This window comes from Falco punctatus (assembly GCF_963210335.1).
Source record: "Falco punctatus genome assembly, chromosome: Z".
Taxonomy (NCBI): domain Eukaryota; kingdom Metazoa; phylum Chordata; class Aves; order Falconiformes; family Falconidae; genus Falco; species Falco punctatus.
Window position 1 is genome coordinate 66,635,111 of NC_137586.1, and position 20,416 is coordinate 66,655,526.

Sequence of the window (20,416 nt, forward strand, 5' to 3'; positions counted from 1 at the left end):
GAGACCTGTGTTTTAGTGCATAAGAATCTGTTTGGGTTGTTTTTTTGTGGTTTAAAGAATTTTTTTTGGTGGGGGGTGGTTGCAAGGTGTCTTCATCAAGGAAGTCATTAAATATTTGAGGAAACTGATATTGAGGTCCACTAAAAAAGCAAAACTTGCCAAGATAATGGCTCTGCTTTTCATTTCTTGACAGGACTGTGCCTTTGGCTGCCATTGCATTAATTTTCAAAACTAATCTGCCCGTGTTACCCAATATGACTGTTGGCATATTAGTTAGAAGAGTCACATTTTTAAATGTTGAGATTGGCTGAAAAACATTTTTCTAGAAAAAACTGTTAGTCCTCTAATAGAACAGACAGCAAATGGTTTTCCTTTTATTACTAGCATATGTTCTATTTTTGTTTTAATTTAAGCACAGTACATAAGAAAGAAGTAGTAAATTGAAATTGGAATAACAGAAGACACAGTAAAACCAACTCATTATTAGCCATTATTCCTTTTTATTCTAGTTTATTAGATGTTGCAGGCTAACTTTGCTTGTGACAGTAATAAGAAACTTGGTACCACATACTAGGGTCCCAGTACAGACAAATTCACCTCTGTTTTATTTACATGTTTATGCCATAAAAGCTGATGTTATTTGGAGGAACTGGTAATGATGGTTTTTAATTGGGGAACTTACCAGAGTTTTTGCTAACAATGTATTTTATATATAGGTTTTCATAGAGTAAAAAGGGTTATTTAAAAGATGTATTTATGATCATCTCCCCTAGTAAATTGTAAAACATTTAGTTGTAAAATTACAGGTTTCCAAACCTTAAAAATATTTCTCACTATTTGATCTTTTGACCATAGGTATTTTGTTTACACAATTGATTTGTTTAAAAGGGAAGACACCACCCCCTCCCCCCCCCCCCCCCCCCCCCCCCCCCGGCTTGTATTAGAGGCTAAATGTCATTTATCTACAAAAAAGTAAGGGCATCTAATATGAAAACATTGTTTTCTCTCTTTCTGGGTAACTCTTAAGCCTCAGTCCTGATCCTGAGGGACTATTTCTGAATGCAGAGATGATAGGGTGTTCTTGTCTTTATTTTTATTCATCTTGTTACCTTATGGGAATTATGGGGATCAGTATTCCTACAGTCTTCCAAGTGTGGGAGTCCTGAGTGAGGCAAAAGCACCTACCTAGGACCAAGGTGAAATAGTAAAAATGGTGAGAAAACCTGAGAAGTTCCCATTAACCTCATGGTTTTCCACTGATAATAACATCTGTTCTGTAATACTAATACTGTTTGCTATTAAATGGTAATGTTAGACTTAAAGAATTTGAACACTTGTCTTTCGCACTGGCAAACTTTAATAGATCCCTGTTGAATTAAAACCATGTAGTTTGAGAGAAAGTGAGTATAGATTCGAAATAAAAATGTTTATGATACAAAGACTGGATTATAATGAGATAAGATAGTGTTTAAATTGCACATCTCAAGAGCATGCATCCCAGAAATAACGAAATACTACTTGTCTCAAGTACAATCACGAGGATGTATAAATCTGCTATGACAAAGTGGTTGGATACAATTCAGGCACAAATGAAAGATGTGAATAGCTCTGCTTAGCGGAGATTGTGTTGGACTAAATGGATTACACAGTCTTGCAGTGCCTGATGCATACCAAAACTAAGTCTGAACAGTGGTTTGTATGAGAAGCAAATATTGCACGTGTTTCTCTTGCAGAGTTCAAGACCGTAGTTGCACCTTAAAACATGGCTTTTAAATCGCATCATGGGTAACAGATAAGAAAAATTATACTGATTTATTTATGGAAAGAAAAAGTGCTTATCTTCAGATTTGATCTTATTTTGAATTCTTGCAGTAAATTTTACTTGGATTGAAGTGGAATACTGCAACTGTAAATTATGCAAATTGAGTTTTGTTGGGAATTTCAGCATTTTCTAAAGCCCACAAACTGCTAATGAAAACTCAAAGCTAGTAATATATGCAGCAGGTACAGCACTAGGAATTAGTGTCCATAAGAAAATCATATGTTACTAAGTTCATGTGAACTGGAAACATCATGATGTCTGTATATAGGATATTCCTTCAGCATAGTTTTATTACCTGAAATCGTTACGTTTAAGAACAACTAAAGACAAATACATGGCATTTGATACACATTACATGTGTATATATAGCAGCATAGTTGGAGAAGTAGGGATAGAAAGATTCTCAAGACGCCACTGTTACTCCCTTAAGAAAGTGAGATCAGTCACACGTAGCCATGGTATTAATACCATGTACAGGAATTCTCAGTGGGTCTGCTTTAACATGGGAACTTTACTTACTACCATTAGAAAGCTTGTGAGGTTTTGTCTGTGTTTAGTTTGAATCTTTATTGCTACAGTTATTTCTTTTCTTGTCTTCTGTCTTCCTGTTGTGGTCTTGGAGACTATTAACTAGTGGGTTTTTTTGCCTTCTTTTCTCTGAAAGTTACAACCTTAGTTTATTCAGTTTCTCTGTCAAGACTTTTATCCTTCTTTCTGTTCTTGTCAGTAGACCTTCTCCAGCTGGTTCACACCTATACATTTGAGCTTTTGCCTTCCCCACCCCCGGCCCTCGTAAGAAAAGGCACTGTTTTTGAGGTGGCCTATTTTCTAATGTAAGGGCTGACTTATTTTTGACACTTGTTGTGTTGCCCATGTTATTCTGTTGAAAAGGTCAACTGTGAAATTCAATTTTTGAATTTTGAATACTTATTCCTATTTTTGTTTATTACCAGTTTTCCCTCTGGATTGAAGACCAGTGTTGTGGTTCATGGTTTTTTCCCCCCCTCTCTGGTTTTAGTTAATGTCCTTATTTTTAATCTACTTTTCATGGTACTCACTTAAATTTGTGCTGTACTTTTATAACCATCCTTAATATCTTTATGAGTTTCTGTTGTATCTATATTCATGTTGGTTTATATCTCTTATATTTCAGATGGTTTATAACGTCAGTGAAGTGTTCAGGATTTGGCAGAAGTTCTTATTGTATTTCTTTTTCATCCTTTATGTTTTGTCCCCTTGATTTGTACTTCTTTTGTCTGTAGAAAATTATTTTTTCTTTCGTTTATTTTCCTTTCATTTCAATTCCTTTCATACTTAGTGTTAGTATTGTCCACCAATTCTGTGCACAACTATTGTTTTTAAAATTCTGTTGTCTTTGTTTGGAAAGCTTGTTGGAGAGTCTCTGCTAGTTTTTAGCAACATAGAAATCGTTAGAAAATTCAGAGCCATCTGATCCTTCATATGCCTCTACTTTATTCTTTTCCGCCTTAGTTATTACTTAGAGACCCACAGAGAAAATGATAGATCTTGCTCTGCCTTGCTGGCTTCAGAGAAAGTAACAGCTCTTTTTACCCAAGTGTATTTTTCAAGCAAGCTCTTTTCCTATTAATGTCCAACACATAGGAATTTAAAGTCCTTTTAGTTCCCACCAAGTGTCACTTCTATCACCTGATTCACATTTTTATAATTATATTGCTTAATACTTACTTTACTTACGCACTTATACACAAACCTAAATCTTGCCTTACAGGCAGCCAAGCCATGTTCATTATCAGGCATTTTCAGGTAACATCAACTAAAAACTGTTACAAACTGCCACAGGTGTAATATTTACGAAACACAAAGTTAAGCTGTATTCTTCCTTCCCTTCCCCCTGCCCCTGCCGATGACAATTAAGGACAGATCTGTGGCTTTGAAGTACTAATCATAACAAATCTTCAGGAAACTTTTGATAACTGCTATTAAGAGTGCATGAATACATGTGACATAAAATAAATGAAATATTTGTTTAATTGATTGTCTTCATGGCTATGAAATTAACAGAGAACAATTTTGTATTTTAAATTCTTTACCTGGTCCACTTCTTTAACGAGAAAAGTTGTCTGTGAAGTAGTATGCAGAACAAAGTAATTCTAAAGCTGACTAAGTGTGGGAATACACTAAAGTAGAGTACCTAAATTAAGGGGTAAATTCTCATTGTCACTCAGGTAGGAGTTTATACCATTTTTTTTGCAGCTTCTTTGAGAAAGACTGTGCTAAGACAATTTTTTTCATATGTACCAATGTTATCTTCCTTTTTTGCCCTGATACAGAGTTGTGAATTCTTTAAAAGGCAGCCTCTGATCTGCAGGAAGAAAAGCACTTGTTTAGAAATTCAGCTTCTCAGCCTTCTCTTGAAATTTGGTGGCTTCAAAGAGTCTGCCATCAGTGTATCTTTTCTGGTTGAAATAGAAGGTAAAATTAAAGGCCCCATTAATTCTCTGAAGTTAGTCATGCTTCACACTAAGGAAGGCTTCTACAAAAGCAGTGTGTAAATATCTAGGATGGTGATGTGGCATAAGATATAATTTAAAGTAATCTCCAACGCTAACTAGCAACCACAGTGTTGTTCACCCTCTCCTTGCCCTCCCAGTTCAGCCTCTTGGGCTTACTGCTGTGTGCCTTTGCCATGCTTAGCCTTGACATTGTCTTTGACATGTCTGCTGGGTTTGGGCCACAGTCACATTCAGGCGTTTGCAGATGAGGATGAGGTTTCAAAGATGTTCTGAACCCTGGTGAGAGGAAATACATTTGGAGGAGGAACTTCTTTCGCTGAATTGTTCCTGAATCCAGGTTGACATAAGCTAGCAGGCAAACTCATTTGCAGAAACACTTCATAAACGCAGCTGTGTTCTGGGCCGTGCAGTCCAGCTATCTTGTCTACAGAAACTGCTGCCCCCAGCAAAAGCATCCCCCCTCATTCTGCGTCGCCAAAGCTACATGTCTTGCTGACAGGTTGTTGTATTTTACCATATTTGAAGTCACAAATGCTGTGAAACTGTGTAGTACTGTATGTCACAAGATGCCAGGAAAATCAAGAAGCCCACATTTGTGACTGTGGGCAGCTGCTGTGTGGAATTCTTCTATCATCGTTAATCATCTCTTCCTTTGGTAGCTTGGGCTAGCTTAATCTGGTGTGACTGCTCATGCTTTTGCTTCCAGCTTGTTCTTGTGCTTATCCTAACTCAGCCTTCTGCTCCTAACTTACCTCTGTGTTTCTGTTGGGTCAAATTCCCCCGTGTGTACCAGTCCAGCTGGACTACAGAATTGTATTCCTAAATTTAAATAAAAGCAGCTTGAATTTAAAAGAAACAAGCAAACAAAAGCCACCCCAAAGGATACACTGCTCACAGAAGTGTGGCTGCAAGCCTGGTGAGACTTGGTGAATTCCCCTCTCCGCTTTTAGCAATTTGGAGGACTTGCAATCAGTGGTATGTCTTGGTACAAAGTTGCTTATTTACCTCCCAGTGCGGTGATCTAATGTGTGGACTGAAATTTCTGTCTAGTCATTCTAAACAAGGCAGTCTGGACTTCTAACTGACCTGGTACTGAGTTTGACTCCACCCTTGTTTCACAGGTGAAATGTAGGCAGGGATAAAAAGCAAAAATATGTTTTCCTGGGTAGCACAGGACTGAGGCTCTGGGGAGAGCAGCTTGTGCTGTGGCTCTGAGGAGTTTCAGCTTTAATATTTCATGAGTCTTCATGAATATAAACACCAGCCTTAATGAAATTTCTCCTCTATTTTTAATAAGCCATACAATTTGTCTCAAATCACTCTTGTACTTAAACAATGGAATAAATTATTTGTATTAAAAAATTAATATTAACATTGTTTTAATGTGTTTTTATAGTGGGATTATATGCAGTAACTTTTAGAAGTACAGCTGTGTGAAGATGAGATCTAATTCCTAGTCCTTTTACTTCTATGCTGTAGTAAGCTTAAGCATGTAAGTGAAAGCTTATATGGAAAAAAAAAAGATGTACCACAGCACGTGGATCTGATTTTCAAAAGAGCTCAGCAAGCAACAGCTCTGTTGCAGCATTATAACGAAATAGGTAAATTTTCACGATTTTTTCTTATAAGTTTCCTTTTAAAACATCTGACTCTTGTAGAGAAAATCCTGCCTTTTAGCAGTATTTCAGAAGTAGTGTGTGATTAAATACTCTGTATTACAGTGTTTACCCGAAGCAAACAAATCAGAAGCGTATTCTTGCTAAGAGGCTGTGAAAGGTGATACTGTTGATAGGTACTTGCATTGTGAATGCCTTATCACATTTTTCAGTTAACAGATTTATTTTTATTAAGCAGATACAAATTCAGTCTTTTACTAAGACTTCATTTCTTTCACAGATCTAATTAAGTGCAGCTGAAGGATGTACATAAAAACTGTTTTGAGGGACGAATTCTTAATGGTAGTGGTATGTGAGTAAAGAAGTCTAAATGCCTTATGAGCAACACACTTAACAGGAAACAAAGCCTTAAACCCCAGCAGATACAAAACCTGCAGTGGAATTAACAGGATGTATCTGTATAGAAATACATACAAAAATTCTTTTTGACTTGTTTTATACAAACTGTATCCTTTCCTAAACCATTCATTGGTGTTTATGTTTAGCTCATTCTTCCTGTGCTGTTCTAAGGAAGGAAGAACAAGCACGTTTTATGAATGGCAGACACATGTTTTAATAAAAGTCACTAACATGGACTGTGACTGTTGGTGTGTACCATAGTGTACAAGGGGTTGCACAGCATATATTCCTGAGAACCTGTTCCTATGAAAGGAAAGAATACTAAATAGCTTTCTGCATGGGCTCAGTGGCACTCTAGGATTAAGTGTGTGGGTAGTAAACTGAAGATAGTGGCAACAGCTACTGGTTTGTAAAGTGTTATGAGTTCTTATGGCAGTGTATGCATAATCCTATGTTAGATTTGTTGGACAAATTTACAAAAATTGTTTGAACCACCACCCTGCCTTTGCTTTTGCATATAAACCGTTGTAAACGGAAATGACTGGAAATCTTGGTTGAGTATATATTGAAAACAGTGGTTTTCAATGGATTAGTATTTCAAAGACTAAGGCTTCAGCTGTAGTGTTCATAATATGAACTTGTAGTTCTTCATAATCATTATGATTTTGGATTAGTTTTAAGAATTCGTTATTTATTTTTAATCATCGAAGAGATGTTAATAATTTGGAAGCTCTGCTATCCCAGAATTAGGATGCTTTGTTCTTCAAGGAACTGGGTTCTCAACACGAGCATCTGAAAATTACGACAGATTTTCTGGATTTTAACCTTGAATGCTAGGCAGTCTGTAATGAGATACCCCCTTGCTTCTGATTTTGTGTAGCATGATTCTTGGTTAAATTAAAGTGATACCAAATTACCATAATGTAAATAGGTTTGAAAAAATAGTGGGCAAAGAAGTTGCCATGTACTTCTACTTCTATTTGCAACAGAAATCTTAGAAATTTCCTGTCTCTGTTTACTCTTTTTACTGTTCATTTTGGAAAGAAAGATTTATTTATTTATTTTGTTATTAAATAATGTTGACAGTAATGAACAACATAGTGTTGAATCAGTCTGAACTGTTTGCCTGGGGATGGGGGGTGAGGATTGTAAAAAATTGGAATACTACCTTTGGGCTTATTGGTTTTGATACACCAAATTCAATTTCTCTTTCATTTCATATAATTCCCATATGGTTTTGTAAGAGTCTTAAACTCAGGATCTCAATGTCTTAGGCACTGCAATTCTGCCTGAACCTAAACACTGATAAAATTGTGTTTTCACATAAGTCCCCAGAGAGTGATAATGGGGTGCACAGATTTGAAGTACAACTAGCCTGTATCAACTCAAATGCTGTTCTTAACCATTGCTTTCTTCCCTAGCCTTCCTCCCACCCACCCCTTTATGAGAAAGACATTCTTGCTTGATTTTTGGAGGACTGGTGCAGGAGCCCAGCTCCTGGGGCATAAAAGCTGTGGGGTCACAATGGCGTTAGGAATTCCTCTGTGTGAACTTACGTATCTACATCCTGCCTGTGTCTGTGTCCATGCTCCTGCACCTAGGGGTTCTTGATAGTAGTATGGAGAGCCCACTTTGTGTGCTGGCTATTTTTAACCTTGTTCTGATGCATCTTATTTTCTTTGGTAAGCTGTACTGGCTTCCCTTTCCACTTCAGAGCATAGTCACATGCTATTTCAACTACATACTGCTCTTCTCCTCCTCCTACATCAGTTACTCTTTATAACCTGTGAGGTAATATGCAAAATTCATTTCTTATTCTTTGTGACATACTTCGTCAGCCAGCCCTTGCTTTGCATTTCTTCCTGCTTTCTGATTGAGGCAGTTCTGAAGACTACATGATGATACTGCTGAAATTGATTAAAGTAATGCAGTCTTCGTTACAAGGCCAGTGTTTCTCAGATTTTCCCTTACCAGCCTACTTGACTAGGTGTTTTTTGAGGCTTTCAATGGCAATGCCTTTCATACGTTTTTATAAACTTACACTGGTGTCCTAAAAAATCTTCAGAATTTCCATGTATATGGAGTGAACACTTAATAGACAGTAGTTACTCCTCTGGTACCATTGCCAAATGTAGAAGCCAACAGGAAGGAAGAAGGGAATGTACAGTTTGGGAGTTTGAGGACTGTAACTCTAAAGTAGTAATTAAGAAAAAAAAATTAAATAGGTAAATTTTCAAGAATGTCCTGTAGATGTGGACTGTGAATTGCTGATGCTCTTTATATATAAGGTTCAAAATGGGATGATTGTAGTATTTTTTTGTGCCATGTGAATAAATTTTGCTAGAATACATACATTAAATTTCGGTAAACAATTCAAAACACCTTAGATTTTAATAGACATTAAAGACTTAATGATTAAAGCATCAGAAAATATTCCTGATATATTGCTTTATTGAGCTTTCATTGATTGATTTTTGGGTGATTTTATCTTCTCTGCTTTTGACCTGAGGGAGAACCAACAATTTCTGAGATGTTTAAAGGAGAAAGTGGTAGCTGAGTGATTGACTTTTCTTGAAACTTGAGTAAAATTTGGAGATGAGTGGGAGTTAGTAACTGGGAATATCTGGAAGTATGTATTTGTCATGAAAATTTTAAATAATTACTGTTATTTTTTGTGTCTGTGCATTGAAGGTATCCTGAATTAGCAACTGTGTGCAGAAATCCCAATACTCTAATTCTGTATCCTGGAGCCGAAGCAACCAATTTGGAAGAAGTTGCAGTGATGTCTTCTAGTCCATCTGTTATGATCATCATTGATGGAACATGGAGTCAGGCTAAAGATATATTTTATAAAAATTCTCTATTCCGGCTTCCCAAGCAGGTAAGTTAGGGTACGTAAAATAGAATTTTAATTTTGTCTAATAGGTGCTTGCTGTCTGACTGGCCAGATTGGAGTGGTTTTGTAAGGATGAAAATTGTGGAAAACTTCCTCCTTAGCTGTAACCAGCTGAACATATTAGGAAAACGGGAACAATTTAATAAAACAACCTGTAAGATTGTTACAAACTGACCGTAAATACTTGGGGTTTTCACTGTGTCACCTGAAATGTGTTTTTATTTGTTTGGAGTTAATGCATCTAAATTCTTAGTGAATCATTTTTCAAAACTGAAAACTGGCTTGTGTAGAAGATTTTTGCTTGTTACCTAAGGTGTTACAACATGTACAATGGAATAAGCATTCCCCACCCCACCCCCGCCCCCCGCCAGCCCCTGCATAACTATTTTATGTTATGGTAGTAGAAAAGCTGAAAGTGGAATTTTGCAACCTTTTATGAATATGTCACACTCTTTCCTGCATATTGATTTGTTTTCCACCATACTAAAAACTGTCTGACTTCTGACAATTGTTCCTTAGAATTTAAGCAGAACAAATACTGGCTACATGTGGTTTGGGGGTTTTGTTGGATTTTCTGGTTGCTTTATTTTGTTTTGTTTTCCTTAGCAACATCAACACCCACCCACCTTAACTGCTAATAAAGCTTAAGTGAGCGGTAGTTATACAATTACTACAGCTGTCACTGCCCTAGTGAAAATACCCTAGATTGTAGTACAATGATAATGACATTAGGGGACGTAGGTTCCTGTTGCTGCATTGTGAGTGGTATGATGCTACTTTTCAAGGAATTTTTTAGTGGATAATTGAGTGTGGCTTTGACATAGGAGTTTTGAAGGTAAAACTTGATCTTATGTGACTTAGCTGCTGTTGTTACTGAGTGTTTTTCTCCTGTTACTAGATTGAACTCATTTATATTTATGTTATATAAACACACCAGGTGGCATTTCTTTTTGTACTACAATGGTGTGTCAGAGTTAAATGCCCAAAGTACAGATTTGCTAGAAAAGCCTCTAATTTCACACACTGAAGTTTTGTATCTGCACTGTGCGTCATTCATAATCAACTTGTAAATCCAGAAGCTGGAAATTGTTATTGGTTGGATTCTTTATAAATCTTTGTAAGGAAGTGTAACCTTTTGTTTTTGTATTTTTGTCATATGGTTGTCAGTGGAGCATGGAAAAACATGAAAAAGTTAATGTCATAAATTTAAATTTGTTTGGAAGTCAATTTGCTGGCTAAAGTTTAGTGCTGCCATTGCTTTTGGTTTCCTCTTGTGTTGGTTCTTACAACGAGATTCTTGATTTTGCTCCTGACCAGTTCTCCTATGGTCATATTGGTAAGGAGCTGGAGTGTGGCAGAGCGCACAGCTCCTGGAGGGGTGAAGGGTCTCTGGCTGTTTTGAAGGAAAAGATGTATACCTCCTTGAACCTATCAAATGCAATGAGCACAGCTCTTGTGTAAATAACTGTCTTAACTCCAGTCTTTGTTCTGGTTCATAACTAGTTTGCAGTTCCTCATGTATTATGCTTCTTTGAAACTTCTGGGAACTGCAAGCTTTTGGTGTGAATTCAAAAATACCTAAGTACTCTGAATTATTTGTTTCCATCGGCTAGCTTGATTTGACTGTCCAAAATAACATGTAGGAGCGGTTTTGCTACAGATCAAAATGGGGCAGAATTTTGTCCTGATCGCTTGGGTTCTTGTAGATGGCATGATGCCTGTTAGATATTTTTACCCCTATATTGGTATAGTAATGTGTCTTGGAAGATTTTCAATATGTATAAAAAGTAGTGTCCACTGGGCAGTATAAACAAGGCTTTTGTTTCTACTTCTTAGGTATTTCCATAAGACTAGGATTTGTCCAGATGTGATTTGTTGACAAAGCTTCCATTTTCCTTCAGGGGCATTATGGAAAGTATTTTGTAGAAAGAAGTATTAATACCAACAGCTTTACTACTGAGAAAAATTCTCTTTATTGTCGGTTCACCTTTTGATTAGTGAAAAGTTGACTGTCTCTTCAGGAGGGGAGCGGAGGTGGCAATTTGTAAACTTAAAAATGAAAGCCTTATGACTGTTATGTTAGAATAGCCTAAATGGAGTGCTGTTAGTCAACATGCTGCTAATGCAGAAAAAAAGCTACAGTATGTCTTATAAGTAATTTGCTTTAGGGATTGAAATATGTTTTATATCAAATCTGGGAGTTGCTTTTAGTCTTTTACTGTAGTATAGCAATTAGGTTATATTGGTGTAAATGAAAAGGAAGAGTAGATTCTAGGTTTTAGTCAGATTATTTTGGCCTTCAGAGGAAGATGGTGAAACAGATGGAATTTACGTCTATGAACTTATGGGATTCATTTCAATGTATTTCAATTTAACTGCAACTTTATGAATAGATTTAATAGAATTTATTTCACTGCAGTCCATTGCAAATTCTGCAGAACATTTGTCATATGCTGAGACACCTGATGGTGGATACATGACGTGCCTTTAAGTGAGAAAGTGTTGCCATTCATAATCTCTTTAGTTGTGCTCTACCAAATCTGCAGCAAAAGTGAAAAATAATGAATTCTATAAACTGGCAATTCTCAATTGCAGAGTGTATTCCTGAGGTAGGAAAAGCAGGAGAAAATGCTTTTTTAAATCTAGTCACTTGGAGGGAGGGGTAGATAGATGAGGAAAATTGGTTGTCGTTCTTGTCTGTTCCTTTTAAAACTTGCAAAAATAGTTTTACCTTTATTATCCAAAACCACTAATTATGTAATTGTTCCTGTCTTTTTGTGGCTTGGGGTTTTTGGTGGTAGTTTTTTTTTCCTCTCTCTTTTTTTTTTTTTTGTTTGTTTGGTTTGGTTTGGGTTAGGTTTTTTTTTTGTGTTTTGTTTTTTCTTTTTTTTTCCGGCCGAGATGTACAAAGATAAGATCCAATGGCTGCAGATAAACTCCACCCCACTGTTCCACAACAGCCCTTTTCTATTGACTTGTACTGTGATTAGTGTACCTTTCTTGGAAGCTAACTTGAGGAGTAGTTTAGCTAATCTAGATGGCCTTCTGTTTTGCTTCCCTTCTCTTACATACTTGCTGCTGACAAAACTTCCTCTCCGTGGGTCATGTAAGACAGGTAGTTTCTGCAAAAGCTGGAACAAACAGAAGTGTATTGCACATTTTCTATTGCACTGGTCTTTTTGTCCAGTCATTTTAAAACTGCCTTAAGTTACTTATTTCTGTTGTGTGTAATTCAACTTTGTTTGAAGTTCATGTCACCTTCCTCTATATCATTTTGCTATGGTGCCTGGATTTTTTGGTAGTAATACTTGCCTCATTTCACTTTATTTCTTATTACTTAGATCTCTCTGCTTCACTCTTGCATATTATTGCTGAGAGAAATAAATCAGGCGCTAATGAGCTAGTGAAACAGTGGGTGATTACAACTGGTACCTGTTGAGAATAATCAAGAGAATTAAGTAACATGGGGTGAAGTCCTATTTCCATCTGGGAAAGATACTGGAAATAAAGTATTTTCCAGATACCTGCTTTAAACAACTTCATGCTGGAGTTTTGTTTGTGTTATAGTTCCATTTTTCCTGTGAACCATGCTTTTCTTTAAATGAGTGTAAAGATGATAGTCAGTCATGCATAAACCAGCAGAATTCATCAAGTAATAAAAGATTAAAAGAGAGACAGTTGATCCAGTTTTGTCCAATAGTTCAACAGTTCTTTTAAGCTCAAAACTGCACTGTTCCAAAGAATGAAATTTTATATATTTGTAATGTAAATGTAGGGGCATAAAAAGAATCTGTATTATGTGTAGAACTAAAAGATTTGTGTTAACCTGCCAAGCATAGTGTTGGGTAAACAAGGTGCAGAAAATGAATAATACTTCAGGATAAGTTTTCTTCTTACTAAATCTTCTGTATTACAAATAAATTAATTTGGTCGCACTGATGTAACTAGAATGTCACCTGAGGTGCCTGTCAGAAACACCTGACAAGAAACATAACATATGAAAAACATTCATCCTGCTGACTTACTAGTCATCCAAATTCTGCCTCACCTATTTCTGATTGCAGCAAGGGTCTGAGAGGACAGAATTGAAGTTACTCATCTAGTCTGTACATAGTCATTCTGGAAGAACTCAATGTTAAAAATAAAATCCTTAAAATTCTTCTATTTTCAAAATCTAAGTGGTTTCAACCTTCTAGTCAGAAGTACATAATGTTCTATTAGGCCTTTTGGATTATATGACTGATTTGATCATACAGCAAGAATGAAAGGATACAAGAGGTCCATAGAAATTCTGAAAGCTATCAGGTCTCCGATACTCAGGCCTTGCCATGTTGTTTGAGAATTTACTGTGTTCCTTTCAGACTTTCTGATACATTTTATAATTAACTTCTTCAGTTCTCCATGCAGGACCACTTCTGCAATGCTTTTTTTTTTTTTTTTTTGTCTTTCACATGGGACCAGAAGTCTGCTTTATCAGAATCATAGAATGGCCCAGGTTGGCAGGGACCTCAAAAAATGCATCTGGTCCGCCCTTTGTGGGAAGGGAAGCCTGGATGAGATTACCTAGCAACTTGTCTAGTCACATCTTGCAAACCTCCAGTGATGGGGACTTCACCATGTCCCTGGGGAGGTCATTCCAATGACTGATTTTTCTCACTGTAAAAAATGTTCTTATATTGACATGAAACCCCTCCTGCTGCAACTTTTTTTTTTTTTTTTTTTTTTTTGCCTGTTGTTGTCTCCATGTGGCTCCCTGTGAAGAGAGAGCCTCTGTCCTCTCTGTAGCTGTCCTTTAAATACTGGAATACTGTGATGAGGTCCCCCCTGAGCCTTCTCCAGGGAGAAGAGACAAGAAGTATTGCAGTGCTAGATGAGATAATAGTCAAATATTGAATATGATGCACCCTCCAAGACTGAAGAGACTCCAACGTTTAATTCCATTTTCAAGTGTTGACACTTTGAGTCTTAGAATTATATCTGCAGTACACTTGAGAGGGTTGTTTTCCTGATTGTGCATATGTTCTTAAGACAGTTTTGAAGAAATTGCTTTAAACTAGCCAGTCTTATATAAATCTCAGTAGCAATCTTACCACAGCAGTGGGTGGTCACAGCATGTGCTGTTTAAGTGTGGTTATGATCCTGGTAAATGGTGGCTTAAACCAGTGCTATAAAGTACTAACTGAATTGAACCTAGCTGTGTAAATTCTTGTATGGCCTGAGCATTTACTGAAAGTCAAAGGAATGTGGACTAAGCACATCTGTATTTTGGCATTTTACCTGCTTAAATTTTTTTAGGCCTTGTAGTGGAGTGTAAAGTGTTAATTAGTATCCCTGAGGCTGTTAAAATGTTTGCTCTATTAAAATATGGACAGAAAAATTATGGATCGTTTAACATATAAATGATTCTTCTAGAAGCCTAATGAAAAATGGAACTGAAAAAGACTTTGAAGTAGTAGGATGAGTAAAAATAGTGTAATGAAAATAAAGTAAGATACTATGCCAAGAAACTTTTGGAAAAGTGAGCAGTAGTACTGACTATGCTGCATGAAAAGTTTTTCACTTTTTGAGATAGTACCACTAAGTGGTGATAGAGATGAGCTTCAATATTCAAAACTGAATATTAAACAATTGCTGGATATTCTTATAATTCCCACTGTGGCTGATACTTATGCTTGTCCCTACATATCTGTCTGATTACATATTTTTTTCTAAAGCAATTATAGAACGTAATAATATTTATTTGTTAAAGACTATGAATTGCTTTTTAAGGGTGGAATGATATTAATGATAAAATGGCAAGCAGGGAGAGGCTGTTAGTGTTTTATGTGCTTAGAATTCATATTCTGAGAAAGTCCAATTAGAATTGATACTCTTCTTAAGCCTTCTTATTTCATTCTGTGATTTTGAGTGAAATGTGTTTTTCCAATATTTTAACAATTTAGTAAGAACTACTGATATTTAATAAGTATTTAAAAAAATCTAGTAAACCCCAGTTTATTATTTTAGGTTTCACTAAGATATTAAAATGTATTTGTGTACTACAGGAAATTAAAAAACTGTGCTGTTGCAAAAAAATATGCTCATACTGTAGGAAGTTATTGCACCAGAAAGACTAGGTATAAATTAAATTTATATGTGAAATTGTAGAAACTTAACTTCCTCGTAAGTTTTCTGATTTTTAAAAAGTTTTGTTTCTAGAACATTTTACAGATGTAGGAGCAAAGGTAATTGTGATGATATTAATCTGGAGCCCATGAACACAAACATGGGTAAAACCTGATAGCCTTGGAAGTTTAAGAGTCAGTCTTCCAGATGCTGGCTGCTAACAGGTATTATGTACCCACACTCCTTGCAGTGTGCACCTATGGAGAGGGTTTAAGATATGAAAAAGTGAACTATTGGATATGATTTACCACTGGGGTGAGCCACAGACTTTCTGAGAAAGTTCTGAGGCATTGAGTTAGGAAGCAATGATGCAAAAGATCATACTCTATTCTCTTGGGGAAAAATATGAGTAGACTGCAGGAATACCAAAACCATTCCTAGCAGATTTGCTTCTTTGTGCATACTTTAATACTGCATTGCATGGATCACAGCCTTTAACACTTGGAGTTACAGCCTGTCTGAATTAACACTCTGTACTTTTTATCTGATTTTTTTTTAAAAGAAAAAAATATTCTACTGTCTTTTCTTTTGATTGGAATTGCATTACAACTCTTGTTTTAAAGGGTTTAAATTCTTAGTGCAAATGAAAAAACAGTGACTCTTGAAGTATTAAGTTAAAAGCATATTAAAGTGTTTTTTTAAACTGTGATGGATAGTTTGGTTATTACTAAATGTACCAGAGCCAAAATCAATGTTTGATTTGATTTTAGTTGATTTTTCTTTGATAATTGCTGTTAATCAATTCATGTGGAGCTGTTTTAATGACATTGTTGGAGTTCTCAAATGCAGAAATAGGTTCCTGCAGGAGGAAAAAAAATTAAAATTCCCATGTTGAAGTGTGACCTAACTGGCTTTAGTCTCTTAGATCAAGTTTAAAGGTTATGTTTGGTGGTTTGAGTGTTATTTGTGTTATTTCAGTTTTGCTTGTGCTGTCCTAGTAGTAGAGTGCTAAGTCAGAAAGTAGTCATCTATGAGACAGGTAGTGTTCAATGAAGACACAAGTTGAGCATGGAGCTGTGCAAAGGTTACATTTAAAGTGCTATGTACACAACTGTGTATTAAACTAAGTTTGGTCATTTTGTGCTGAGATGAACTAGAGACACTTGTGCAATCCATTATAAATTCTAAGTAGTTAAAATCAGCAGTCAGATGGTAAAAGTTTACAATAAAACTGTCTGTAAGCAAACACCAGCACTCTTACAGATTAAATTTTGTTCACCCTCTGACTGTGTTCTTTTCGTCTTTCTCATTGAGCTAGACAGCATGGGCAGCACCGTAGGGGGTTTTTGTCTTTTTCCTATTCCTATGTTATTTCCTGTTTTCTTACATTATAGTTCATATTTAAATACTATCTAAATGTTCTCTGTCTGAATAGAGTTTTTATTTCATTTTTGAGACTTTGGGTTGAGAATGCAGTTTTGAAAGATTAAAATGAGTAGAATGTCATTATGTTTGGAATTTAAGAAGGCGGGGGTTTGTCCCACAAAGAGAATGAGGTAGATAACGACAAGATCTAAAGAAAGAGGCTTTTAAAAGAAAAGAGGATATGATTCCTGCAGATATTGTCAGTAAATGAAAAAGAAACCATTATAACTAAAATTTTTCAACAAATGGTGATTTGAGCTTTTACTCAATGTTCTGTAGGTAGAAAAGAGCTGTTTTGGTAATGAAGAGATTAGCAATTCTTAATTGCAGGGTATATTACAAAGACAAAATAAATTGGAGGCGTTAGAAGATCACATTTAAATGTGTTACTTTGCAACTTCACTGATTTTGGGTAACACAAATTTCTATATTGAATGGATTAAAGATACTATAGGATATTTTAATAAGTTGTATTGTTTCAAATGAGTATTAAAATCTTAAGCTTTTTAATAAGAAGCTCTTTTAAGCAGCAGCTCAGTCAACAGAGCTTTTTTCTTTGAAGAGAACCGTTGAAGAAATTTCAAATAAGCTCTTCTGGAAGGTTTCAGAGGAAATCTATTTACAGTTCTAACATATGCAACTTTATCAGAAAGATTTAAATGTATGTCTTGATCCAGAATCTTTCTTACTATCTGGAATTTTTACAAATGACAAAGCATGAGCTTGAACAAACTTCATAGCAGAAACTTATGAGATGTATGACTTAAGGTGACTTTTATAGTTTTTAATATGATTACATTGATTATGTCTTGTACTCCATGAGTTGGCACCCTCTAGAGAAGCACATTATCCCAGGATGTTTTGCGTAGCCACAACCGAGGAAGAGGCCTCAAGCATTAAAGTATGCACTGCAGGCTTTCTTGCAACAGCTGTTGTGGTTTGCAAAGGTGATACAGAAGAAAGTATTCCGTTAACTTGGAGCAGTGGATGCAATTAGTTCAGAGGGAAGATGGAGCTGGTTTGCACAGCAGGCATGCTTGGCACTGTTAGGCTGGTGGTATATTGTACAAAGCAATCACAGAGCACTGTGGGTGAAGCTGCTTCTGTTTATGAGGGGATAAGCATAGCATAGTGGGAACAGATGGCCAAAAAAAAATTGCCCTTCTACTCCTTCAACAACAAAAATAGGTTGAAAAAACTAACCTAGTGACAAGCACACATACAAACATGTAGGCAAGCTATCCCAAGTACTTACTGTCTCATCAGAAGTGGGCAATACTTGAATCAGTTTTATTTATGTATAAGGGTTTTTGGGCCACTGTTGTGAATGCAAGCATCTGCTATCCAGAACCTGAATGGATTATTTCTATCACTTGATATTTTTATTTGATTTTTTAAAAAGCCAGTTAAAATTTCCTTGGAATTATTATGTTTGTGCAGTACAGTTGTAGAAAAAAAGCATTATACATTCCCTAAAATGTTGCGAAGTGCTACAGTCTTGATTTGGAGCATTGTGAGAGAGGAGAGAGGAGAGGGTAGGAATTCATACACTAGTAATCAGGTATCAAAAAGTTATTTAAACTGAATGTAAAATCATGTATGAAAACTGGCACTGTTTCCTTGTAATTTTAAGCTGACATCCATCTAGCCAACAGTCAAGAGAGATATGATTACAGACAGTCAAGAAACGGGCATAAATTGTAGTCCACTTTTAATTATTTTACTTCCTGCGTTGTTATGTGTAACATTTATACCTAGTAATCTGATTTCTTGGCATTATGTAGTCACAAAATACTTTCTGAACATCTCATAAGAGCATAGTGCATTTTCATTAAGTTAGAGTATTGCAATCATAATGTAGGCATTTGCACAGGTTGTATAACTTTTTACTTTAGCTTAATTCACTGTGAGTCTGAATGGTGTGCCTGGCTTGTGCATGACTGGGCACAGTTTGAGGCCGACGGTAGCTTCGTACACACTTTGAGTGTATAATTCTTTGTTGATGCACTCCTGCTACTTAATGGGCATAATAATGTCAGCAGCATAATGCCAACAAATCATCCTGTCTATTTATACATTCATCACAGCATTGCTGTTATTCAAATATTCAACACCTCATTTTCTTTTCCCATCATGCCTTCACAATTTCTGACACATCTATTTTGTTTTCCTTATACTTCCTTTGTTATATGAAAATTGGTATCATCAGCTAAAATCTTGTTTCTTACAGCAAATTTTTAACCCTTGAGGTTTACCGTTCAGTTCAGTTTGCACTCTATACTTCAATCTGTTTGACTAGGGGTGAGCATTTGCGAGCATATGCTTGTACCAATCCAAAGACTAGTCCTCAAATGAGTTGATATTTTGATATCTGAATTAAGATTATGCTTGTGAGCTCTCTTGCTGTTCCCCTCTCACCCTCCTCACCCTTTCATCCCTGAGATGGGATTTATTTTCTTAACAAGCATCCTTGGAGACCAGGATTTGACTTTAAGACTTTCAACAGATCTGCGTTCAGTCTTGCTTGAGCTTTTAAAAAATAAGAGGTAGCTTAGAAGTCAGGAAGTCATCAGTAAACTTAACTAGTAAGTAATTTAACAGTTACAAATTTGTGTATTTCTTCTCCTGCACGAGGAGTGAGAGTACCAAGCTCCTGCTTGAGAATATATGGCGGAAGCATCCAGAAATGACAAGAATGTATGTGTACAGACTTTTTTTATTCAGAGGTTTTGGCAAATGCTGTCCACAGTAATTTTAGTATTTTGAGGTTTTGAAGGCTAGAGTTTTTGATCAGTCTTGAGAGCATCTATTTGCAATAACCTGTGGAGAAGAGCGACCTTTACTAGTCAGAAGTTATTTTGACTCATACAAATGAAACTCTCTAAATGAACATTTTTAATGAGAACCATGTTATTTAAAATCATAGTTATCATTTTGTTGTTCTAGACACCTGTCAATACTTAGCACAGAAATATCTGTGTGTTAGACATCATGATGTGTATATAATGACATGCAGCCCCTTCTGAGGAGGCAGTCATTCCTACAAATGCTTTAAACTTTCAGAACACTTGATTCAAAGGAAGTTCTTGAAAGGAGGATGAAGTATCACAGAATGACCTTTTGGCCACAAAATTTATGTTCAGCTCTAGAATCATCAGTTCTCTGGGGACAATCATGCCTCATTGCCATCTCACCTAGTCAGCAGTGAAAACTTGGAGAGTGTGGGCATCAGGAAATCTGAACATCTCCAACGGTCTAAAATTGTCAACAGATCTTGATAATTCCTCTAGTACTGTAGAGGAATGAAGCTGCGTTAATTATCATTGATAATATACAGCTGTGGGCTGGCTTCAGGGGCGGCGGGTTGGCTGCTGTAGACAAGATGCAGCTGTGGCTGGTTCTGTTAAGGGGTTGGGCAGCCAGTGAAGAGAGAGCAGCCAAGGAGGAGAGTGGGGGAAGCCGAGAGAGGGAAAGCGTGCCTCGGATGAGGGAGACTAGGAGAAGGCAGCAGAGGGACTGGCATGAGGGTTGTGTTGGTATGAGATGGTAAAGGACCTTGTTGCAGCTGTCTAGTTTGGAGAGTGCTGTGACATAGTACTGCATGTTATTGACTGTGTTTCTGCTTATCCTTCCACATATCAAAGGAGGCTGCAGTAAT

The 20,416-nt window shown here is 36.4% G+C and overlaps 1 protein-coding gene across 1 annotated transcript in view; it reads left to right on the forward strand.

The window, feature by feature from the left end:
• Positions 1–20,416, forward strand: part of DTWD2 (DTW domain containing 2) — a 96,564-nt gene that overhangs the window by 48,780 nt on the left and 27,368 nt on the right. The window contains exon 4 of the mRNA XM_080371803.1: positions 9,024–9,213. Coding sequence (XP_080227929.1) covers positions 9,024–9,213 — 190 coding nt within the window. The remainder of the gene's footprint in view (positions 1–9,023; positions 9,214–20,416) is intronic.